We start from the raw sequence: 25,891 nt of genomic DNA, 5'->3' as shown, positions 1-25,891 counted from the left end.
GTCTCTGTCTTCTTTCTTTCCCTCTCTTTGTCCCTCTGTCCTCTCTGTGTGTCTTTTCTCTCTCTTTTTCTCATCCTCTCTGTTTCTCTCTGCGTGTGTTCTCTCTCTGCCTCTCTCTCTCTCTGTCCTTTCTCTTTTTCTCTGTCTGTCTCTTTATCTCTGTCCTCTGTCTGTCTGTCTCTGTCTCTGCCCCTCTCTCTTTTTTCTCTGTCTGTCTCTTTCTTTCTTTGTTTCTGTCCTCTATCTTTCTGTCTCTTTCCTCTCTCTGTCTTTTTCTTTGTTACTGTCCCCCTCTCTCTTTCTCTGTGTCTGTCTCTCTGTCCTCTCTTTCTCTTTGTCTCTCTCTCTCTCTTTGTCTCTCTGTCTCTGTCTCTCTAACACACACACACACATACCACATACGAGTCTGCGGAGAGGGGCGGCATACAAATCTAAATAATAAATAAATAATAAATAAATTATCTACGGGACCGTCTGCTGCCACATGCCTCATGTATCCCAGCGGCTACATGAGTCGTCCTTCTCCAGGTCCCATCAGCTAGACAATGTCGACTGGCAGGGACTAGGGGAAGAGCCTTCTCTGTGGCGGCCCCGGCCCTCTGGAACGAATTCCATCCGGAGATACGTACCGCCCCCTCCCTCCTGGTCTTTCGCAAAACCATAAAAACCTACCTTTGCCAGCAGGCATGGGGGCCATGAGTGATAATAATAATAATTAATAATTTATTAGATTTGTATGCCGCCCCACTCATCAATCTGATAAGTCTGTCTCCAGCCGATATGAGATACGATTGGATCGGATGAATGTATGTGAGTGTTCATGGGGTTCTTTTAAATGTTTTTGTAAATTTTCATATTTTATTGGATTTCTTATATGTTGTTATATTAATGTTGTATGCCGCCCTGAGTCGCTTTGAGAAGAGCAGCATAGAAATCTAATAAATAAATGAATAATGCACACATGGTGACTTCCAATGTGTCCCTTCCAGCCTTTCTAGGTAACCACCATGCACTGAATCCTAATTATGGCTTGTTTGTTTTGCTGCACAGATTCATAACAACCAGGTTGTGTGAACTGGATATAAGCATTTACAGTCATAAAGATTATAAAATTATTGCTTTCTTGCACAAACAGCCATTTTTTTCTCTCTCCTGAAGTACAGTAGTTGGTTAGGCCAGCCACGAAAAGAGGAAAATGTTTTACTCTTTCTAATATTTATTTCTCTAGACAATTGCTTTCAGCACAACATAATAACAATCTTCCGTTTGTTCTTAATTTGAAACAGATTTTTCCCCCTGCGGTAAAATCATCAGATGATGTGATCTGACTTGCAAATGTTGATTTTAACTTTTGGGCCTCTTTCCCCACAAAATACTGGTCAAATCAGATTCTCCAGACCCTACGGCTAACTTGGAAACTTTTAAAAAAGTCCCCCCCCCTTTGTGTTATGTGCAAATCAAAGCAAAAATCACATTCCTTAAAGGAATCTGATCAGAGGGCTCTAGAAAATAAATAGAGCTTAATGATTTCTTCCACTGTAATTTAATTCTCCCAAGTTTTTTTTCCTGACTCACAAACACAAAAATAGAGTAAATCTGAATAGTGTTTATTAGATCATTTTTTTAAAAAGTTCTCATCTTCAGGAGCAAATTCAGGAAGGAAGATGATTAGTTTTCTTTAGTTGTATACTGCCCACCAACAACCTCATCATAAATTTTAAATAATCTATAAAAAAAGAAAAGGAAACCACAATATATTAAAATTCCAATAAAAAATAATAAATTCAGTTTGACTATTGTAAAGAAAAGAAGATTTGGGTGACATGATAGCAGTGTTCCAGTATTTGAGGCTCTGCCAGAAAAAAAGAGGGCATCAAACTATTCTCCAAAGCACCAGAGGGCAGGACAAGAAATAATGATTGGAAACTAATCAAGGAGAGAAGCAAACCAGAATTTGTTGTGGTTGGCTTCAGGCCAGCTCCTGTGGCTGGGGATTTTGATGAAGAGCAGTGGGAGTCATCTGTTTACAGAAGACCAGTCTGGCTGCAGCACAAGGCAGATACGTCAGACAGCAATCCAGAGGCAGAGGCCGGGAAAGAGAAGGAGCAGGAAGAGACAGCAGAGACAGATGGGAATGGTTTCAGCCAGCCCTCCACCCAGAGGTTCCTCAGAATCAGAAAGAGAAGAAATAATGAGTAACCCTATTCTGAATCCTCGGGTGAGGAGAATATTGGGAAGGCAGGAGCAGCTGTGCAAGTGTAGAAACAAATGATAGAACACAACTGATAAGATTTAATGATGATGCTGAAACCCTGATAAAAAGGGGAGGGTCAGAGTGCATTGCATGGGTGATTATCATTTGAGTTTTGAAGAGAGAAACGTCGTAACGTGGTTTCGTTTTGGTTTGGATTTCTGTGAACTTTCTGACACTCAAGCAGGAAGGGCTGTGTGGACTTGAATGTGTAGCTCTGACCTGGATTAATAAATCAGCATTGGTCTTGCATTCACGGAGGCGTAGAGCCCTCTGTATATAAAGGAACCCTTTTTGTTTTACTGTTATCAGTTTGTTGTTTGATTTACTACTTTGCTTTTGGGTGGCTAAAAACCAGGCAGAACAGAATTAAGGAGAAACTTCCTAACAGGACAATTAACCAGGGGAACAGCTTGCCACCAGAAATCGGTCCATCACTGAAAGTTTTTAAGAAGAGACTAGACCAGTGATGGTGAACCTTTTTTGATTCGCATGCCAAAAGGATGTGTGTGTGTGTTAGCATGCATGCACACACCCACACCCGTTTTCTCCCACACATGCATGTGGCACCCCCCTCCCATGCTTCCACCCATTCATGCGCACAGACCTTTCTGAAGTTTGGTAGGTGAAAAAAATGCCCAAACGGGCAAACCAGAATTTCAGGAAACACACTTGCATTTTGCCCATTGTACTGTTCGTAGGGAGTAGCAATGACAACAAGCTGCAAAGACTTACGGCTGGAAGAAAAAGCTTTAAAATAAAAGGCTACATTTGGAGTGTAAGACGCACCCATATTTTCAGCCTCTTTTAGGAAGGAAAAAGGTATGTCTTATACTCTAAAAAATACAGTACTAGGTGACTTCGTGTCCAGCATTGGCTATAAAGAATGAACTAAGATGGTTGCATTATTGTGTTTAAATATCTCACCCTACAAAAGTTACACTAGACAGCCTTCAAGAACACTTTCAGCAGAACTGATCCAGGTCCCTTGAAGACCTAACATCTGCCTTCACACAACATGGTAAGCTTGATTAGAGTTAATCTTGGTTTATTGGTTTGTGGGTTAGTAAATGGTTTCTGCTTGGCTTCTGGTTCAGTGTACAGGGTGGACTCCGAAAAAACCAACGGCGAATAATTCAACTTCCTTGTGCAAACCCAGTCCTGGTGGTCACCAGCCGTTAGGCACCATAATTTTTGGCAGTGTCTTTGATCGTCTTCTTCCATCGGAAAACTTTCCTTATTAGCTTGTTCTGGGTGCAAGAGAGTCGTTGGTTGTGCAGGAGCGTCCACATGAGCCAGACTTCAGCTATCTTCAAACCATGGACTACCATGAGGTCTTTGTAGAAACAAGGATCAAAAGTCTGTAGGTTGGGGGCTGCGGAAGGTTTGGGTATTCCAAAAGTCTTGAACCCTGTGTGCAAGACAGGCTTCAGGTTGATGCGCTGCAGGCACATGCCCAAGAAGACGTCATCAATTGGGAAGAGTTCCACTTGGGTGCAAGCTTGAGCAAGTTTCTTCAAGGTGCTGATGGACAACAAGAAACCGCCACCCCCGGCATAGGCTGGGTACATATCTAGCCCATACATTGTTTTTGGAATATAGTACTTGCTTTTTTGGTTTCGGATTGGGCGGGCATTGTAGATTATGTCCCCGATGAAGAGGTCCTTGGAAGGATTGCAGCTTTCCAGGAAGTTGACAATGTTCTCCATGTTGACGAAAACATCCGCATCCCCTTTGAATATGAACTTGGTCCTGGGACAAAATTCTGCAGCCCAGCTTAGGAAATGGATCTCCTTCAAGGTCAAGTTGAAGAAAGTATCCAGGAAATCCCACAGCAAAATGTCCCGGTACAACTGGCTCTCTTGACGGAGCAGACTTTCCCAAGTTGGGAGCGTCGTCTTATTCTTTGGAACTCCGAGGAGGAAAACTCTTTTGACCTGCATCCCGTTCACCAGACCTTCTCTCCCCCATGTTTTGCGTACAACCTCACGGTGGTCGAATTCCTCAACCAACGATTTGATGGCAATGAGCAAGAAAGGCGCCCCTGTGCTTCTCACGCATTTCTTGGGCTGGTTAATGAGAAGGTTGAATTTCCTGTTGTCCTTGTTCCTTAGGTAAAGTCCAAAATCAAAGGTGGAGTGAGTCGGGGGGGGCGTAGGGGTGACGTGGTCTTTCCGGCTTCCGAACATGGCACCTTTCATAAACGAGATGATTCTAGGCTCCGAGGCGTGACTCTCTACATTTGACTCTTTCTGGGAAAAGGGAATACGAAGATGCCGGTGAAACGTGGTTGAGATCTTCTTCTGGCCTTCTGCTTTTTCTTCTGTCTGCGATGGGTGGCCCAGTTGGGAATACAACATGGTGAAAAGAGCTATCACCAGGCAAAGTGTGCAGATAGCATCGCTTTTGGGTTGAATTTTCATCATTTCCAGGAATCTCAAAGAAATATCCAACGTAGCACTAGGGGAAACCTTTGCAGGAGAGCTCCATCTGCAAAGACAGACACACTAGATTAGTACAAACTTTACCCCATCATTCGGAATCTCAAAAATGTCCTCCACTCAGGGCCGGGGTATTAATCATAACTTCATAATACTGAATATGCTGTCCAATTCCCAGCAACTTTGAGCTACCGTATTTTTCAGAGTATAAGACGCACCTTAGTTTTGGGAGAGGAAAATAGGGAAAAAAATAATCCGCCTACCAGGTACAGTGGTACTTCTACTTAAGAACGCCAATACTTAAGAACTTTTCTAGATAAGAACCGGGTGTTCAAGATTTTTTTTGCCTTTACTTAAGAACCATTTTCTACTTAAGAACCTGAGCCCAGAAAAATTTCCCAGGAAATTTGAGAGCAGCATGAAGGCTCAGCCAGTTTCCTGCCATTCCCCCATTAATCCCAGCCATCTGGGGGTTTTCTGGGCTGCCTTTCAGTGGCGTTTAAGGAGACTTTGGCAGCCCAGAGCGAACGGAGCATTTTCCTTTCTCTGGGCACTTGGAGAGGGAATAAACCACTTTACTGTGGTGACTTCCTCGCGCTGCCTTCCATACACCCGGCGCGAGGTTGCCTCCCGAAGTGTCTGGCAAAAGGTGGCGCTTACCTCACCTTCTTCCTTTGGCAGTGACTGTCCTCCTCCTCTTCCTTCTCCTCCTCCCACCCAAATTCCGAGCTTTTATTTCTTTCCTAATGGGTTTGCAAGCATTATTTGCTTTTACATTGATTCCTATGGAAAAAATTGCTTCTACTTAAGAACGTTTTTACTTAAGAACCTGGTCACGGAACGAATTAAGTTCTTAAGTAGAGGTACCACTGTATTCATTTGGCTAGTCCTTAGTCTGCTTCAGCCTATTAGTTTGCTGGTTTTGAGGCCACGTGCTTGCTTTTTATCACCTGGTTGGAGATATAAAACAGTTTCTAAAACACTTCACTTCTCTCTCTCTCTTCAGAGAGAAATAATGAGAAAATCAGGCAAAGGGACAATTGCTTAGCTAGCAAAGCACAGAAGATCTCTTCACTCGTTAGCACCTCATTAGGGCTGGAAAAAAGGAAGAAGATCGCTTGCTAGCAAAGCACAAAAGATCCCTTCATTGTTAATTAGGGTTCAAAAAAGGCTCAGCTGATTGTTGATGAAAGAAGCAGGCAAAGGGAAGATCGCTTAGCTAGCAAAGCAGGGAAAATCACATTAGCACCTCCTTAGGGCTGAAAAAAAAAGCTGAGTAAAAGCTACATTCAGAGTATAAGACTCACCCAATTTTTCAGCCTCTTTGGTGGGAAAAAGTTGTGTCTTTAAATACGTTAAGTTAGGAGCAATAACTTAATCAAGCCCGTTTCATTTTGGAAATACAGTTAATAATAATACAGTGATCCCTCGAGTTTCGCGTCTTCAAGTATCGCGAAAGGGCTATTTCGCGAGTTTTCAACCCGGAAGTAAACTCCACCATCTGCGCATGCGTGCCCTTCCACGCATGCGTAGATGGTGGAGTTTCCCCGCCGGGCAGAGGCTTCCCTGGGTCTTCCCCCTCTTGCCCCCGTAAGACCCCAGCAGCAGCGCGAGCAACGGCGTGGGCGGGCGGGCGGCACGCGCGGGGACACCCCAGCTCGGCTCCCCAGCTGGGAAGCGGCCCCAGCAACAGCGTGGGCGGGCGGGCGCTGCCCGCGCGCTTGGGGACATCGCAGCTCCGCTCCCCAGCTGGGAAGCGGAGCTAGGGAGTCCCCAAGCGCGCGCGCTTTCCCCAGCAACGCGCGCGCGGTGGGGACTCCCTAGCTCCGCTTCCCAGCTGGGGAGCGGAGCTGCGATGTCCCCAAGCGCACGCGCTTTCCCCAGCAACGCGCGCGCGGTGGGGACTCCCTAGCTCCGCTTCCCAGCTGGGGAGCAGAGCTGCGATGTCCCCAAGCGCGCGCGCTTTCCCCAGCAACGCGCGCGCGGTGGGGACTCCCTAGCTCCGCTTCCCAGCTGGGGAGCGGAGCTGCGATGTCCCCAAGCGCGCGCGCTTTCCCCAGCAACGCGCGCGCGGTGGGGACTCCCTAGCTCCGCTTCCCAGCTGGGGAGCGGAGCTGCGATGTCCCCAAGCGCGCGCGCTTTCCCCAGCAACGCGCGCGCGGTGGGGACTCCCTAGCTCCGCTTCCCAGCTGGGGAGCGGAGCTGCGATGTCCCCAAGCGCGCACGCTTTCCCCAGCAACGCGCGCGCTTGGGGACATCGCAGCTCCGCTCCCCAGCTGGGAAGCGGAGCTAGGGAGTCCCCACTGCGCGCGCGTTGCTGGGGAAAGCGCGCGCGCTTGGGGACATCGCAGCTCCGCTCCCCAGCTGGGAAGCGGAGCTAGGGAGTCCCCACCGCGCGCGCGTTGCTGGGGAAAGCGCGCGCGCTTGGGGACATCGCAGCTCCGCTCCCCAGCTGGGAAGCGGAGCTAGGGAGTCCCCACCGCGCACGCGCACCCCAGGCGCGAGCAACGGGGTGGGCGGGCAAAGGGCGGGCGGCAGTGGAAGCAAAAACACCATCTGCGCACGCGCAGATGGTGTTTTTACTTCCGCACCGCTACTTCGCTAAAAATCGATCATCGCGTGGGGTCCTGGAACGGAACCCTCGCGATGATCGAGGGTTCACTGTAATTCATTAGATTTGTATGCCGCCCCTCTCTGAGGACTCGAAGCCACTCACAACAACAATACACAATTTATAAATCTAATGTTAAAAGACAATTTAAAACCCTTATAAAAAAAACAATCACACAACCTAACAAACCATACATAAAAAACCATAATAGCTAAGGGGTGTATCAGTTTCCCCATGCCTGGTGACATAGGTGGATTTTTAGGGGCTTTCGAAAAGCAAGGAGGGTGGGGGCAGTCCTAATCTCTAGGGGGAGTTGATTCCAGAGGGCTGGGGCCGCCACAGAGAAGGCTCTTCCCCTGAGTCCCACCAGATGGCATTGTTCCAGATCATGTGTCAGTTAAGACAGCTCATCTGTCCCCGTTTACCTTTCTGAATGTTCAATAGATGGTAGAGAAAACAAGCCAGACCAAACCCATCCAGCGGTTACTTCCACTGCCTGATCAGGGAAGCAGCCTAGTTGTCCACAACGTTAAATACATGACATCACAGTGATGTAGAAAACAGTCTCGTGGAGCAGGAAGAGTAGCCCCCACAAAACAACGGTGAGATCGAGGAAATCCTTGAGCTACAGCCTGTCTTAACTCATGGCTGGCCTGATTTTACAGTGTCTTTTGCAGACTCTTGACAAGTGTGAACGTGTCACAAATGCAAACAACTGCAGTAGTTGAGCAAACCCATTGCATCCTGTGAGTAGCGTGATGCAAAGGGCAAAGGCATTTTATGAGGTTCCTTGCCAAGCAAGAGGGTAAGTAAGGCTCTTTGATTAAAGAGGCTGCAGCCTGATATATTACAAAAACAATGGCCCTGAACCATGGATCGTTTGTTGGAATCAACTGTCTGATTTCGGCTTCTTGCAAGATAATTCGTGAGGATTCGGCTTGGGAAAGTTTGATCATTGGATTGTTTTAACAGTCGCTGATCTGGATTTTTTAAATTTTGTTTTAAAAATTTTCTCCACAATTCCATTTGTATATCAATACACACATACCTTAAAATAGATCAATCATACATATTTATACATTTTGATTGGTGGAAAATTCACATTTCCATTTCAAGAAAGCATTATTATTTTATTATTATTATTATTATTTATTAGATTTATAGGCTGTCCTTCTCGTGGACTCAGGGCAGCTTACAGAAATAAAGTATAGGCAAAGACAAAAATTGTGCAATACAGTTAAAAGAGTAAGAAAAATAAAAATAAGACCCAGTATAAAACAATCAATCATCCCTCATTCATAGTGTTGGACGGAGTGGAATTATCTCTCCCGGCCAAAGGAATTTATCTGGATTGACTGGGATTTCCACGTGGTGTAATGGGTGGTGGGAATTAAAGATGGAAGTTAGGACTGTGAAGTTGAAAGTGCTCTTCTTTCTAAAATATATCACGAGGGCATAAAAAAAGATGCAGGGATTCAATGATAGCATTGCAACTCCCATCTTGACCTTATTTTTAACCTGCTCATAGTTGATGTTCCTACTACTGTGCTTTTTCCCCCCTTTCAAAATCAGTGTTTTTAAGGTGTGTAGCTATATAAAAAAAATTGGAAGAGGGTAGAAGTGTTTTTCAACTCTGCATAGATTTTAATTCTGGATCCTGCAGAGCCGATCCCTATCCTGTGCCAAATTGTAATTTTTAATGTGACAGAAGAAGGAGAAATAATGACTTGCCAGCTGTTGAATAATCATGTCAATTTACCAAAATAAATATAATTTAAATTGGATCGAGGTTTTGCTTAGGCTTTTAGAAACTGGAAACCCTTTAGGAAAACAAAGAATAAATGTTATTCTGGCCTTGCTTTTTTTCTTTTTCTTTCTGGTTTCTGGCATACTTGTCAGAGCTCGATTTTAATCTTAATTTTAAATTACCAATACAGGGCTGCAAAATGTTGAACCACCACAAGGTGGCAGCAAAGGACCACAGATTTCTTCCCTCTTTGCCACCCCCTGTTGGCTTGACTAGATTTCTGCAACCTAACCCTAACCTCTTTTAACTGCCCACATATTACGCTTCCTAGCAAAAGCTGTGTATCTATTCTTTCTACTTAAATTGTATGTGACTAGGAAGGTGGCTGGGGACGCGGGGGCTCAGTGGCTAAAACGCTGAGCTTGTTGATCAGAAAGGTCAGCAGTTTGGTGGTTCAAATCCCTAGCACTACATAACGCACTGAGCTCCTGTTACTTGCCCCAGCTTCTGACAACCTTCGAAAGAATGTAAAAATGCAAGTAGAAAAATAGGGACCATCTTGGTGGGAAAATTTAATGTAATTTATTTCATTCTATGCCGTCCAATTCTGTAGGACTCAGGGTGGTTTACAACAATAAAAAAATAATACAATACAATAATAAAAGGAAGTCGAACTACAATAATAAATAACATCCTGTAACCCTAACAGCCCATTAAAAAACCCCAAATCAATCTAACAACATACACATCAACCAAATATAATTCGGGCTCATCTGCTGTTAACTTCACAGCCCCCAGGCCTGTCGACAAAGCCAGGTTTTAACAGCTTTTTGAAAAGCCAGTAGAGTGGGAGCAGTGTGGACATCATGGGGGAGTTGGTTCCACAGAACTGGGGCGGCAACAGAAAAGGCCCTCTCCCATGGTCCCTCCAACCTACATTGTTTAGTCGACGGGAGCTGGAGGAGGCCGATTCTATGTGATTAACAGTCATGCAGTCTTTATTTTTGGAGGATGTGTCAAAACTTGACTTCATTTCTTTAGTGTCTTCTGGGTCCCTCCAGCAAACCGAGGCCCACCCTTTGGACTTCGACCGCTCAGTCTTGACATGCAAGCTATGCTGTTTTATGAAAGAGAAATAATTCTGCATACAATTGGAGAACTTTTTCCAGTCCGGGGCAGAGAATTTAATGCACAAAAAGAAGATACGTTCAGCTGATAGAAAGGCCCAGCGATGTTCCAACCCTGGATTAAAGAGGATTTTAGCGAGGAGCTGGCTTGGCACTTAAGATTCAGGATAAATATGACAACTTTGGATGTGATTCTTGGCCTCCTTCGCGGCGTGAGTCAATAAACGCAGGCCTTGGAACCCACTCTTGTGCGAAGACACGCCAACATTTCCATGATTGAACAGATTTTGCTGGCTAATATTTCGAAGGCCACGGAAAGCAGGCCAACCTCCTGCACTCTCAGCAACAACTCTTTCTCCCACGTCCAGGACCACCTTTAAAATATCGGAGCAAACAAACAAAAAGACAAGAAATGTCTAACTAGGAATCTTGTTAAGGAGAGCACAGCAGGAACCATTTTCTTGATTCATCGTGGTTTTGGTTAAAGCCAGGTTCTAAGCTATGGAGTGTTTTAATCACCTCAGAAGAAAATACCATTAACAGAATAAGACGGTTGTAAAGGACCTTAAAGGTCTTCTAGTCCAACCCCCTGCCTATGGCAGAAGACTACACCAGTGATGGCGAACCTATGGCACGGGTGCTGTTTCCCTAGCTCAGCTCCAATGTGTATGTGTGTGCTGGCCAGCTGATTTTTGGCTCTGGGAGGGTGTTTTTGGCTTCCAGAGAGCCTCCGGGGGAATGGGGGAAGGCGTTTTTACCCTCCCTGGGCTCCAGGGAAGCCTTTGGAGCCTGGGGAGGGCAAAACACGAGCCTACTGGGCTCACCAGAAGTTGGGAAACAGGCCATTTCAAGCCTCCAGTGGGCAGGGGAAGCTGTTTTCACCCTTCCCAGGCATTGAATTATGGGTGTGGGCACTCTCCCATGCACGATAGTGCATGCCCACTCTCTTTTGGCACCCAAGGAAAAAAAGGTTCGCCATCACTGTTTACACCATTCCAGATAAATGGCTTTCCAGGCTCTTCTTGAAAAACTCCAGGGATGGAACTTCTGGAGGCAGGCTGTTCCACTGGCTAACCATCTTCACTCTCAGGAAATTTCTCCTAAAAATTCCACCTATTTGATACCTGTTTTTTTGGTTTGCATAAGTGTACCACCTTACTTGTCTCACAGTAGAATTTTATTTCATTTCGTCTTCAAGTCTGTGGAGGTCCTTGTGAATCCCGAGCCTGTCGCCTGGGGTGTTGGCTGTTCCTGCCAGTGCAGACTTGATGGGTGCCGCAGGGGAAAGCCAGATTAGCCATCACAGTCTTCTCCAACACATTTTGCAACCGGCAACCTTCTCCAAAGGCCCTTTTTCCTTTTTCTTTTTAAGAGGAGAAGAGCGAGCAAGGGGAGACTAACCGTTTCCTGTTGCATATTAACATAAAGAAGGCCCAGCCCATCTAGCCTATGGCCGAGGCATCTGATGCAACTTTTGAAGCAATCTGGATCTGGCCTGGTTGTGCAAAACAGGAAGCCAGATCCATGCAGGGTTTGAAAAACAATCTGTGCCTGTCCCCCTGTTTTTTCTGACTGTTTCCAATCAAAGCTGATTAATGAAAGGATCATAGAGAAGAGAGCCAGGGCTGGTTCCGATGTCTTCAGTTGGAATTCTGCTTTTGATTTTCCAAACACGAACAGCTTCCAAAATGATATCCACAAACAGAGGGTGGAAAACCTAGAGATCCCACAAGAGCTGAACCACAAAGCTAGGAAAGACCCAATCTGCATCGGTCCCCAGAACCAGACGTTTTGTCTTCCAAGGTTACGGACTCAAGCTGGAGCCCATTGCCAAAGAACACTGATTTATTAACCAGAGCATACAAAACATTTGTCAGACCTATTCTAGAATACAGCTCACCTGTATGGAACCCACACTGCATAATAGACATTAGTACAATTGAAGGAGTCCAGAAATACTTCACAAGAGGAGTCCTCCACTCCTCCTCACTTAACAAATTTCCCTACTCCTCCAGACTTCAAATACTACGTCTAGAAAATTTACAACTACGTTGTCTCTGAACTGATTCAACTGTTGTTCATAAAATCATACATCATAATGCACTCCCTGTCAGTGACTACTTCACCTTTAACAGCAACGCAAAGAGCACGTAATAGATGCAAACTGAATGTAAATCACTCCAAATTAGACTGCAGAACATACGATTTCAGCAATAGAGTTGTGGCTGTTAAGTCAATTTAAGAACCCGATTGAGAGCGTGATAGGACGATAAATATATTCAGCCCATGCCTCCAGAGGTTTCTGCTTAGCATGCTGCAGAGGCAAGCAAAGAATCCAGCAGAGATTCCAGAATAAGGAGTTTGCACGCTATTGAACGTGACTTATGTCCACAGGCCCTTTGCATGTTTACTTTTGCTCAAGTTCAATGGAGGTGAAGACAGGGGTGTGTTGGGCTACACCAGTGCACCCGGTTCTTAGTTCTTAAGTAGAGACATTCTTAAGTAGAGGTATAACTGTGATTGGGTTGTAATATGTTTAAGTGACACCTTAATTTATTTGGCTTCATGTTGTCCACTGCCAACATTTTTAGACACAGTAAACATACCAGTCTTTCCTTGTCTCCCACCGTAGTCACAGTGATGCCAAGCGCTACATGCGTTTCATCATATTTCCTCGTCTTAGCTTTCGTGAGACTTACGTTTGTCTTATTATCTCCGCCTCCCTCCTCCTTTCTTTTCATCCCTGTTAAATATTTTTCCATGGGGTCTCTTAAGAGTTTGTATCTGCACTTCATATCTCCTGTTCTCCCATGTCTCTGGAAGGAGAGTCCAGCATGGGATTTAGCTCAAATCTTATTGGTAGGGACTGAGTTTTAAATTAATATAATTAACATATTAAGTAGGTACCGCCCCCTTGCTGCCCCAGTACCTCAGTTTTTAAAAACTCAGTCTAGGATAGGGACGCTGAGTTTCTTGCTCCTGAAGGAGTAGATTTAAACTGTATTTAATAAATGTATAAGTGTAATAAATGTAAATAATGAATTACCGTTTTAATGCTGTTGTTTATGTCTTTACAGGTCTTTACAGTGTTAAGGGGTTTCTGCCCTCCGCGGGCAGCGCCCCCATCGTTCTCCTTATGGGGCCTCTTCTCCCCGCGAGTACTGCCCTGAAGAGGAAGGTTGAGCCGGAGATCCCTGACCTCCGTGGCCATATCTGGCTCGTTCACCCCAAGTGGGAGGGGTCCGCCCCCTACCCACTTACGGGGGCGGCGGATAGACGATCCAGTCTGGAAAAGCGGCAGGCACGCTTCTTAGCTGACGCCGGGAGAAGCGTCTGAAGCGCTTCACAGCTGATTGATTAAAGCGCGCCCAGCCGAAGCCGCGGAAGGAGCGGGCTGCTGCAGGAGACATAGGTGGCGAGCCGCTTGGCAATCAGGGCATGCTGACAGCCGAAAGCCACGGCGAGTAACGGCCATGCACACTGCCGCCAGGGGAGGGCTTACCCCCAAGGGCGGCAATCATTCGCGCCCGCCATTTTTTTAGGCATTTGACGCGCGGGAGGGAATTCCCGCCAGATTTTCGGCGCGCTTTGGCTGGGAGCCAGGAGCCGAGCTTGTAATCTGCCCGGCAACAAGCCCATTGGCTGGGAGTCTCACGTGAGGTGAGCAACGGCAGACATTTATTGCTGTCACTTGCGAGAGAGTCAGTCTCGGTGTCTTGGATTTTTGGCTTATTTCTACCAAACGAACATTTGTGAGTAAACGCTGCCCCATTACTTTAATAAGGATGGCCGACCAGCAGGTGCATCAGGGACAGGAGCAACCCCAGTCTGCTCCGGTGTCCTCCAAGGGCAAGGAGAAGGCTTCCTCTAAGGCCAAGGCCAAGTCTTCCCAGTCATCCTCCTCCTTGAAAGAAGCTGAGAGGAAAATAAAGGCGTTAGAGCAACGCCTGGATGCAGCTTTGTCTTCTCCAGCTTCAGGGGTTTTCCATATACCCCCCTTTCAGCCACTTACACCAGTGGGGCCATTGCCATTGGGGATCGTGGGCTCTGCCTCAGAGAGGGATTGGTCCCCAGACCGTCAGGCCTTGCCATGCCCAACTCCACCGTTGCCCTCGCCTCATGTCAGACCAGAGAGGCCTGCCTCAGTCAGTCAACCCTTATATGGGCCTTCTGCTGGATCACAGGCAGCTGGGGCTCCTTCTGCATCCTTCACTCCTATGGCCGCAGGGCTTAGATCCCAAAGTGATGTATGGCAGACCTTCCCTCCATCCCTGCAGGACATGATTGCCAACGTGTATGCGCAGGGAATGGTGGTTGGTGCCCAGCGAGTAACACCTCCATTACCACAACCGTACCAGCCCAGGAATCTTTGGTCAGCACCACTGCCCCCTCCTGGGCTGGACTCATTGGCGGGAGACACTGGATTTTTGGAAGAAGATAGTGAGCATGGGCACAATGAACTATCTGATGATGATTATGCCTGTCCAGAACAGCTAGCTCCCACAGGACTGTTTAAGCCAATGTTGTTTAGGCTGCTGTTGCATAAGGTGAAGCAAACCTTAGATGTGCCAGGGGCGAATGCACCTACAGATGCAGGGGATGGACTTAGGACTTCTGCTTCCTTGTGTAAGGAGCAACCTAAGGAATCCGACAACGTGCCTGCAATGGAGATATTCGTAGAAAATATTAAACGCACCTGGCAGCACCCAGCAGCGGCACAGGGTCCCTCTATGGTGGAGCGTCGCTTTTATACGTTCGACGACGAGATGGAGAACCTGCTACAATTTCCGCCAGTGGATAAGCCAGTAGCCACACTGGTATCCAATGCCGTCGTCCCTTCGGAGACTGCGGACAGTCTCAAGCCGGATGAAAGACGGGCTGAGACACTCCTGAAAAAGGCCCATCAAATGGCAGCATGGGCCCTACGGGCGGCATCTACTGCAACCATTTTCAATAGGGCATCCATCATGTGGCTTCAGGAGGTGCAGTCTAGGATGGGGCCTGAGGATTCTCGCCTAAAGCAGGATTTAAACAAACTCCTAGCGGCGGCCGAATTTTCCGCAGATGCCACCTTGCACGCGGCGAAATTTTCCGCAAGGGGCATGGCTTCCACTATTTCTTCTCGGCGCCTCCTTTGGCTTCGACATTGGCAGGCGGATGCCAAGTCGAAATGGCGCCTGTCATCTGCCCCTTTCCAAGGCACAAAATTGTTCGGGGAGGTGTTGGAATCCGTCCTTGTGGAGGACAAGGACAAGAGGAAGATCCTCACCAGATCCTCTAGACGTCAGGATCGCAATAACACGCTGTATCGACGCCGGCAGTCCTTTCGATAGGACCCAGCCTCCGGAACCACCCAGGCCTCCAGGCCTTATTCACAGGGTCAATATGGGCAGTCCTATTCGTACCGGGGTGATAGGACCTACTTCCAAGGCCGGGGCAGAGGATACCAGCAGGCGAGACGCCCCTTTCGGGGTTCCAATCAACAAGGCTTCCGTGGAGCCAAGTGACTCCATAGGGCAGGTCCCTTTGGGGGGAAAACTCCAAAGGTTTTGTACCGCCTGGAGGACCACATCCTCCGACGCCTGGATCTTGGACACAGTAAGCCGGGGCCTATGCCTGGAATTCCTTCGTATTCTGCCTACCCATTTTGTGTTATGTCCAGTGCCCAAGGACATTACCAATCGGACATTACTAAAGCAAGAGATTGCGCATCTCCTAGAGATCCAAGCCATCGAGAGGGTGCCAGCCCAGATGGAGGGCCTGGGGTTCTACTCCAGGGTCTTCATAGTACCCAAGGCATCGGGAGGTTACAGACTCATTTTGAATCTGAAACACCTAAACAGGTACGTGTTATACCGCAGATTCAAGATGGCCTCCCTTCGCATGATCCTTGCGTCAATCCAGCCCAGAGATCTCATGTCATCCATCGACCTGAAGGAGGCGTATTTACACGTTCCCATTCATCCGGAGCACCGGAAATACCTCCGCTTTTATGTCCAAGGGATTCACTATCAGTACCGGGCGATGCCTTTTGGCCTCTCTTCCGCACCGCGCACCTTCACCAAGCTCCTGGATTCGCTAATCGCCTCCTTACGGTCCCGATCAATAAGACTTTTAGCTTACTTGGACGACATCCTCGTATTGTCCAGGGATCTGGCGAGCGCGCGGCAGGATCGGCGGGACACGGTAGCGCTGTTGCAGGAACATGGCTTTACGATAAACGGGGGGAAAAGTCATTTTTCGCCCACCACCACTATAACCCATCTTGGCTCGGTTATCGACACCATCTCCATGAGAGTTTACCTATCTCCGGAGAGACAACGCAACGTTCAGGACTTAGTCACCAAATTACAACATCAGAGGATGGTGCCGCTGGCCTTCCTATCCAAGGTCCTGGGAACTCTAGTGTCGTGCGTGGACATCGTTCCCTGGGCACGGTATCATTTTCGCACGCTGCAATGGACTTTACTTCCCTACCAAAAGCCACGTGTGAGTCACACACGCAGATTAATTACGGTACAACGAGGCCTGCGAGACTCCCTAAAATGGTGGAAGTCCCGGGCGATACATCAAGGGTCCCCCTTTGGCCACCTATAACACATCATTGTGACTACGGATGCCAGCCTCCTGGGTTGGGGAGCCCTTGTGGACCATCATGTAACCCAAGGGTTGTGGCTTCCTCAGGACTTGATTCCTGTGAATATCAATTTCCTGGAGCTAAAAGCTGTGCGCCTTGCCTTGTTAACCTTCACAACACTTCTCCAGGGAAAGTATGTGTTGGTTCGCACGGACAATGTTGCAACCGGGGCGCATCTCAACCACCAAGGAGGGACCAGATCCCTCAGGTTGATGGAGGAAACACAACTCCTCTTCGACTGGGCGGAGGTCCATCTGGCGTCACTCCACGCAGAGCACATTGCGGGGGAGGCCAATACTCAAGCAGATTGGCTCAGTCGGCAAGCAGTGGATCCAGCGGAGTGGAGTCTGACCCCACAACTGTTCCAGCAAGTGACCAGAAGGTTTGGCAACCCAACGGTAGACTTGTTCGCGACTCCGCACAATGCCCAGCTCCCGAGGTTTTATTCCAGATTTCCCACACCGGGAGCTGAGGGGACCAATGCCCTGTACCTTCCGTGGCCCAAGGAATTGCTATATGCCTTTCCACCAATACCACTTATTCCAAGGGTCATCGAGAAGATCCTAGTGGAACAAGCGGAGGTCATCCTGATAGCACCACATTGGCCGTGGCGGGCTTGGTTTGCCGACCTGATGGGACTCTCAATTGTCCAGCCCTGGAGGATCCCAGACGACCAAATCACCCTCACTCAGGGAGCGATATTCCATCCGGAGCCGCAGTGGTTCCATCTGACCGCTTGGCGCTTGAGGGGGACAGATTGAGAACCTGGAACATTCCTGAGAATGTCATCGCTACGATACAGTCGGCCAGGAGGCCTTCAACGACTAGGATCTACCAGGCTACGTGGGCCGCATTCACCGCTTTTTGCAAGGTCAGACATCAATGGCCGCAGGATGCTAGTTTAGTCTTGGTGTTGGAGTTTTTACAATCCGGTCTGGAGAAGGGATTGGCTCCCAACACCTTAAGAAGACAGGTAGCGGCTTTGGCAACGATTATTCGATCTGAGGATGGTGGGTCATTGTTTCACCATTCGTTGATTAAAGACTTTCTGAAAGGGGCTACCAATAGGCATCCTCCACCGATACGACGTTTCCCTACTTGGGATCTTACTGTGGTATTGCAAGCGCTCACAGCTCCTCCGTTCGAACCGCTGAGAACTGTGCCTTTGAGGATGTTATCCCTTAAAACAGCGTTCTTAGTGGCCATTACATCGGCATGGTGGGTGTCGGAGCTGTCGGCCTTGTCAGTAAGGCCTGACCTTTGTACATTTCAACCTAATAGGGCGATCCTCCGTTTGGACCCAACGTTCATACCTAAAGTCAACACCCACTTTCACCGGACACAGGAACTTGTCTTGCCGGATTTCTGCGTGCATGGATCACATCCGTTGGAACTTAAGTGGCATAAGGTGGACGTGCGCAGAGCTCTGAAACTCTATATCAGGTGCACGGCTCCTTTTCGCAGGACTGAGGCCTTGTTTGTCTCCTTTGGCCAACATCGACTGGGTCTCAAAGTGTCATCACAGACCATTAGTCAATGGTTGAAGCTTTGTATAGCAGAAGCGTACAAAGCAGGTTCCCAGACATTGCCTAGTGGAATCACGGCTCATTCGACTCGTAGTGCCGCTACTTCAGTGGCATGGGCCACACAGGCATCGATAGAGGACATCTATAGGGTGGCCACGTGGGCCACCCCTACCACCTTTATACGGCATTATAAACTGGACACGTTTGCTTCGGCCGAGGCGGCCTTCGGGAGGAGAGTATTGCAACGAGTGTGTGACACTACAGGGTCATGATTCAATGATATCCCTCCCTTGAACACTGGAACTTGGGTATATCCCATACTGGACTCTCCTTTCAGAGACATGGGAGAAGAACCGTTGAACTTACCTGAACGGTCTTCTCCTTGTCCTGGAAGGAGAGTCCATACCCTCCCATTGAACCATGGACAATTGTTGCATTCAGTTAATGGTTGTTGTTTCCTGTTAAATAAATTCTGTTTCTTAATTTAATTCATTTTTTAAAACTGAGGTACTGGGGCAGCAAGGGGGCGGTACCTACTTAATATGTTAATTATATTAATTTTAAACTCAGTCCCTACCAATAAGATTTGAGCTAAATCCCATGCTGGACTCTCCTTCCAGGACATGGAGAAGACCGTTCAGGTAAGTTCAACGGTTCTTCTGTGCTGTATGCTATTGTTCGGTGCAAAAAAACCCCACTCCCTGTGGCAAAAAAAAAGCAGGGTCCCTGGGGTCATGCGACCCCTCTGGCATTGCTCCACACCCACACACACACCCCAGGGCCTGCCCCACTATTTGAAAAGCACTGAGCTACAGTCTGAAAATCTCGATTAGATGCAACCATGTTTAAAAATAGTAGACTCAGCACCATCATTGGAATAAATCACGATGTATATTGGATATATTGTATAGCAGTGTTTTTCAACCAGTGTGCCGCGGCACACTAGTGTGCCGTGAGACATGGTCAGGTGTGCCGCGAAGCTCAGAGAGAGAAAGAAAACAAGAGAGAGAGAGAGAACGAAAGCAAGAGAGAAAGGGAGAGAGAAAGCAAGAGAGAGAGAGCGAGAAAGAAAGAAAGCAAGAGAGACAAAAAGAAAACGAGAGAGAGAAAGAAAGAGAGAGAAAGAAAGACAGAGAGAGAAAGCAAGAGAGAGAAAGAAAATGAGAGAGAGAAAGAAAGAGAGAAAGAAAGAAAGAAAAAGAGAGAGAAAGAAAGAGAGAGAGAGAAAGAAAGCAAGAGAGAGAGAAAGAGAACAAGAGAGAGAAAGAAAACGAGAGAGAGAAAGAAAGAAAGAGAGAGAGAAAGAGAGAGAGAAAGCAAGAGAGAGAGAGCGAGAAAGAAAGAAAGCAAGAGAGACAAAAAGAAAACAAGAGAGAGAAAGAAAGAAAGAAAGAAAAAGAGAGAGAGAGAGAGAAAGAAAGCAAGAGAGAGAGAAAGAGAACAAGAGAGAGAAAGAAAGCAAGGGAGAGAGAAAGAGATAGAGAGAGAGAAAGAGAGGGAGGGAACGTGGGAGAGAGAAAGACAGAGGGAGGGAGGGAGGGAGAAAGAGAACAAAAAAGAGGAAGGAAGGAAGAGAGAAAGAGGGATGGAGAGAGAGAAAAAAAGAAGGAGAGAAAGAAGGAGGGAGAGAGAAATAGAGCAAAAGGGAGGAAGAGAGAAAAAAATTGTCCAAACTTTTTTTAGCCCCCCCCCCCCCCCCCAATGTGCCCCAGGGTTTTGTAAATGTAAAAAATGTGCCGTGGCTCAAAAAAGGTTGAAAATCACTGTTGTATAGGCATATATTATAATTTGTATCAGAATTATAATTGATTTTTTTAATGCCACGACGGCTCACTATTTTCATGCTCTTTCTTCTCATATTCTATCCATGATTTGATGGGAGACAAAAATATATTTGGAATCTATTTATGGCAGAAAAGGACCTCATGGTCCATCTAGTCTGCCCTTATACTATTTCCTGTATTTTATCTTAGGATGGATCTATGTTTATCCCAGGCATGTTTAAATTCAGTTACTGTGGATTTAACAACCACATCTGCTGGAAGTTTGTTCCAAGCATCTACTACTCTTTCAGTAAAATAATATTTTCTCATGTTGCTTTTGATCTTTCCCCCAACTAACTTCAGATTGTGCCCCCTTGTTCTTGTGTTCACTTTCCTATTAAAAACACTTCCCTCCTGAACTTTAACTTTAACCCTTTAACATATTTAAATGTTTCGATCATGTCCTCCCTTTCCCTTCTGTCCTCCAGACTATACAGATTGAGTTCATTAAGTCTTTCCTGATACGTTTTATGCTTAAGACCTTCCACCATTCTTGTAGCCCGTCTTTGGACCCGTTCAATTTTATCCATATCTTTTTGTAGGTGAGGTCTTTATTAACAATTTCTGGTAGGCCTCCAGGATATTGATATTGTTGACCTTTCATCGCTTTGAATGAAAACAAAGGTGCAGCTCAGATTAAAAGGAGCAGTGAAATATTAGTGAAATATCACTATATATGATTCTAGAAGATGAGAGTCATTTACAATAAGATTTTGAAACAGAAGCAATGCTTCAGAAAGTTTACTCCTAGATTTTTGAAAAATAGCACTCTAGTATTATATGCTCTTGGGGTTTATTTTAATGTAAAAGAGATAAGGTTTTAATCATTGTCAAATTATAACTGTTAGTATAGTATTTGATTTAGCATTACGGCATTATGATGCTAATAGGTTAAATGTTGCTCCATGTTTTAGCACTAATTAAAAGATTAAACGTAGCAAGCAATTAAGGACAGCAACTATAAAGATTAAAGTGCACATGTGCCCAATTTCCCTGCTCAGCTTTTTTTTAAGTGGCTGTGGGTCTTGCCTCCCAAGGACAATCCCATCTGTCCGTCCATTACCCTGGGGGGAGAATCATTGACCCCCTCAGAGAGGGTCCGCAACTTGGGGGTCCTCCTCGATCCACAGCTCTCATTAGAGAAAAATCTTTCAGCTGTGGCAAGGGGGGCGTTTGCCCAGGTTTGCCTGGTGCACCAGTTGCGGCCCTATTTGGACCGGGAGTCACTGCTCACAGTCACTCATGCCCTCATCACCTCGAGGCTCGACTACTGTCATGCTCTCTACATAGGGCTACCTTTGAAAAGTGTTCGGAAACTTCAGATCGTGCAGAATGCAGCTGCGAGAGCAATCATGGGCTTCCTCAAATATGCCCATGTTACACCAACACTCCGCAGTCTGCATTGGCTGCCGATCAGTTTCCGGTCACAATTCAAATACTGTAGTTGGTTATGACCTATAAAGCCCTTCATGGCACCAGACCAGATTATCTCAGGGACCGCCTTCTGTTGCATGAATCCCAGCAACCAGTTAGGTCCCACAGAGTGGGTCTTCTCCGGGTCCCATCAACTAAACAATGCCGCTTGGCGGGACCCAGTGGAAGAGCCTTCTCTGTGGCGGCCCCGGCCCTCTGGAACCAGCTCCCCCCAGAGATTAGAATTGCCCCCACCCTCCTTGCCTTTCGTAAGCTACTTAAAACCCACCTCTGCCGCCAGGCATGGGGGAATTGAGATACCCTTTCCCCCTAGGCCTTTACAATTTTATATATGGTATGTCTGTATGTATGTTTGGTTTTTTATTATAATGGGTTTTAATTGTTTTTAGTATTGGATTATTGTTATACGCTGTCTTATTATTGCTGTTAGCCGCCCCGAGTCTCCGGAGAGGGGCGGTATACAAATCCGATAGATAGATAGATAGATAGATAGATAGATAGATAGATAGATAGATAGATAGATAGATAGATAGTGTCAGGCAGACTTTTTTGTTTCGAGCCCAATAATCAAATTTCTATTTAAAAAAAAAAATTAATTTGAATAAAATATGACAGTTCTATACCAACTACCTGAGACTCATCTTGTTTCAAGGAAATGTGCTGGCAAGCTTTCAAAATCACAGAAAATGTATATAATAGTATTCCTTAAATCTTGGTAACTTTTAGGAGGATTGGAGTTCAACTCCAAACCTCTTAAAAATTGCTGAAAAATACTGGTATAGAAGCATCCTCTTGAATGACTCAAGAGATTGAAAAGGCCAGCATAGAAAAATCTGTTGGTGTAAATAATTCCCTACTTGGGTGTGTTGGGCTGGATTAGATAACCTATAAAATCTCTTCCAACTCTGTTAGTCTATTAAAGATCTATTAAATATTACCAAGGAATGTGTCAGACTTGCATTCTCAAATGTCTACTTTAAAAAAAATAAATTTGAGTAAAATACAACAGTTCTATACAAAATACCCGAGACTCGTCTTGTTTCAAGGAAATGTGCTGACAAACTTTCAAAATCACAGGAAATGTTTAGAGCAATGTTCATTAATCTTGGTAACTTTTAAAAGATTTGGAGTTCACTCCCAGAATTCCCCAGCCAGTCAGGCAGTCTTTATTTAATTATATATTATAACATATATCCCGTTAAGCAAGTTATAGTCCTCGATCTACGACCAAAATTGGGCCTAGAATTTCCATTGCTAAGCAAGTTGGTTGTTAACCTGTTTCCCCGAAAATAAGCCATCCCCGAAAGTAAGACATAGGAGAGGTTTCGTAGAATTGCCTAATATAAGGCATCCCCCGAAAATAAGACGTAGGAGACGTTTCGTTTCTGTTCAAACCGTAAATATTGGTAAATGTACCATACCGTTAATTGTTGTACATGGAAAAAATGGTATGGTAGTAGTAAGAAATTCTTGATAGGATTCACAGTTTGTCTGGTTATGCTGATTTGTGAGGACAACTAGTATACAGGATATAATAAATGTTCATTTTTTTTGTTCAGCAATAAATGTGAATTCTTCTTCATTGGAAAAAAAATAAGACATCTCCTGAAAATAAGACGTAGCACATCTTTGGGAGCAAAAATTAATATAAGACGCTGTCTTATTTTCAGGGAAACAGGGTAAGTGAGTTAAGTGCTCGACGTTATGAGCTTTTCACCATTGTCATTAAGGAAATCACTGCAGCTGCTAACGTTGGTTCAGCGAATTCGGCTCCTGCCATTGATGGACATCGGCAGAAAAGGTTTCAAATGGAGATCACATTACCTGGGGACACTGCAGATGTGTACTGATTGCTAAATGCCCAAATGTTGATCATGTGGTCACATGAGGATCCTGCAATAGTCGTAAATTCGAGGACTGGGCATAAGTCACTTGTGTTCAAAGCTGTTGTGACTTTTTGACTAGTTGTCACCAAAGGAATGGCTATAAGTCGAGAACTGTCATATTGCATCTCATGCCACTGTCTAAATGCTATCTCATAATTGTTTCATTCTCCTGCCTTCATTTTTAAGAGCCCAAACAGATCTAATCAGAATATTCAGTACCTTTTAATAGCAACAGCACTTAGACTTATATACCACTTCACAATGCTTTACAGCCCTCTCTAAGCAGTTTACAGAATCAGCCTCTTGCCCCCAACAATCTGGGTCCTCATTTTGCCAACATGAGAAGGATGGAAGGTTAAGTCAACCTTGAGGTGATCAGGATTGAACTCCTGACTGTGGGCGCAGTTAGTCTGCAATACTGCATTCTAACGGAAGGAAGGAAGGAAGGAAGGAAGGAAGGAAGGAAGGAAGGAAGGAAGGAAGGAAGATCACTTAAGACTTACATATATTTAACAGCATAGCAGAGTTGGAAGGGACGCCAAAGGTCTTCTAGCCCAACCCTCTGATCAAGCAGAAACCCCTGAACCATTTCAAACCAATTTTATCCCTTAGGGATCCAGTTTCTTCCTAAAAGCCTCCAGGGATGAAGCTCCCACCACTTCTGAAGGCAACCTGTTCCACTGGTTGATTGTTCTCACAATCAGGAAATTTCTCCTCGGTTCTAGGTTGCATCTCTCTTTGATGAGCTTCCATCCATTGCTTCTTGTTCTGCCTTATTGCAAAATAAGTCCACCCCCTCTTCCTCCTCACAAGCCCCTCAAGTATTGGAAGTCAGTTGTCATTCTTCCTCACTTTTTTTCATTAGACTGCCATTGGTTAATTGTCCTCATTGTTAGGAAATTTCTCCTTAATGCTAGGTTGCTTTTATCCTTGATTTAAGGTGCTTGCACTTGATATCTTTCATAAATCAAGGACTTTGTCTCATTGCTTCCCTGCGAAGACCAGAAAAGGGGTGCGGGGGGAGATAATGTGGGAGGGGGGATTGCTCATAACTCCACCACGGCCACTGCATTTGGGATCTTTTTCAGCTACCCCATTGCATGCAATATGCAGGCATCAATTTCCAGGAATATTAGCCTGGGTGAAGCTAACAAGTGAATTACAAAATGCTGTACCTCCTTCTGCAGTTTTGCTGTTTGGAACGCGAAATTCTTTGATTTATTGTTTTGTCTTAGATTTACATGTTAAATTTAATTGACCACTTTTTCCTCCTTTTTTTGCACATTATCATTTTTTTTTCTTTTTGCTGTTGTTAGGGTTGTACGTACGCTTTTATTATTTGTTCATTTCCGTTTTATTTATTTTGCTTGTTGCATTTTATCCCTTAGGGATGCAAAGTTCTTAAATCTAGGATGCATGATCTATCGGCTTCTTATTGGCGGGGTGGGGCGCGAGTGGCCTTTTGGGCAGACGTGTCCTTAAAATTTGGAAACGTTTGGAAAATAAAACCCTGTTTTTCTTGACTCGCTGGGAGATCAGCTCAGCCCTGCTGCCCCTTCAAGAGAAAAAACACACACGGCTGTGGGGAAGTCGATTTTGGGGTAGTGCTAGGGATCTTTATGCCCCTTTGCTGATGATGGGGAGACGAGAAAGAAACACTGAAGTAGTGCAGTGGGTCCAAAAAAAACCCGCAGGACCTTCTCCTTTCCAAATGTGTCAATCACCCAGCCTAAACAAATCCTCCCAATCCCCAGCAAAACCTCAACTCTTACCTCTACAGCTTTCCCAGCGTCCGCCTCTGTTCTATAAGGCTCCTCCGCCCCACGGTTGCCAACTTGGCACATCTGGATCGTGTTAGTCCTGGCATCCCTCTCCACGTATCGCTTGGGAAACGTAGCTGAGCTGTAGCAAGAGAGCTGCTGTTGCTTCTTCCATCTGGGGCATTTAACTCAGGGTCTGCTTCTCCTAAAACAAGATTGCCTGGGAACAGGGCTCGCTGACCGCCTCCACCCCGCTCTCCCTCCCACTCCAGCCCAAAGCTGCTCCCCTGCGTGTGCGCGCCTGCCGAGGAAGGAGAATCCCAGTTGTGCCTATAAAGCGAGGCAGCTGAGTTGGCCTCTGGTCCTACTCACGTGACATCTTGAGCAGATGTTTCAGGTCAAAAGGCTTGTCTGTGCTCTTGGTAGCCTGCCCCATACAGATGTTTGCCAGCAACAGCAAAAAAAAATTGGCAGAGGGGGAGCGTTCGTTCGGTACACAGAACCTCTGCTGAAATTGCCTTGCCAAAAGCTGGACAGACTATTCGGCTATTTTTTATTCTTTAAAAAAAAATAGTATAGTCATAAGACGAATTCTTTGTGTGTCCAATGACACTTGGCAAATAAAGAATTATATTATATTCTATTCTA

General features: G+C 46.0%; 2 protein-coding genes across 2 annotated transcripts; one reads left to right on the top strand and one right to left on the bottom strand.

The window, feature by feature from the left end:
- Positions 1 to 3,282: 3,282 nt before the first annotated feature.
- Positions 3,283 to 25,422, bottom strand: LOC139155806 (UDP-GlcNAc:betaGal beta-1,3-N-acetylglucosaminyltransferase 9-like). Its single transcript, XM_070731090.1, has 2 exons — positions 25,256 to 25,422; positions 3,283 to 4,741 (listed from the first exon to the last, which is right to left on the bottom strand). The coding sequence occupies exon 2, from the start codon at positions 4,675 to 4,677 to the stop codon at positions 3,430 to 3,432; it is 1,248 nt and encodes a 415-aa protein (XP_070587191.1). The 5' UTR covers positions 4,678 to 4,741; positions 25,256 to 25,422; the 3' UTR covers positions 3,283 to 3,429.
- On the top strand, positions 13,963 to 15,510 carry LOC139155808 (lamina-associated polypeptide 2, isoforms alpha/zeta-like). Its single transcript, XM_070731095.1, has one exon. The coding sequence runs from the start codon at positions 13,963 to 13,965 to the stop codon at positions 15,508 to 15,510; it is 1,548 nt and encodes a 515-aa protein (XP_070587196.1).
- Positions 25,423 to 25,891: the final 469 nt, after the last annotated feature.

Source organism: Erythrolamprus reginae, unplaced genomic scaffold, assembly GCF_031021105.1.
Source record: "Erythrolamprus reginae isolate rEryReg1 unplaced genomic scaffold, rEryReg1.hap1 H_64, whole genome shotgun sequence".
NCBI classification, from domain to species: Eukaryota; Metazoa; Chordata; class Lepidosauria; order Squamata; family Dipsadidae; genus Erythrolamprus; species Erythrolamprus reginae.
This window is presented reverse-complemented; position numbering and strand designations above follow the sequence as displayed.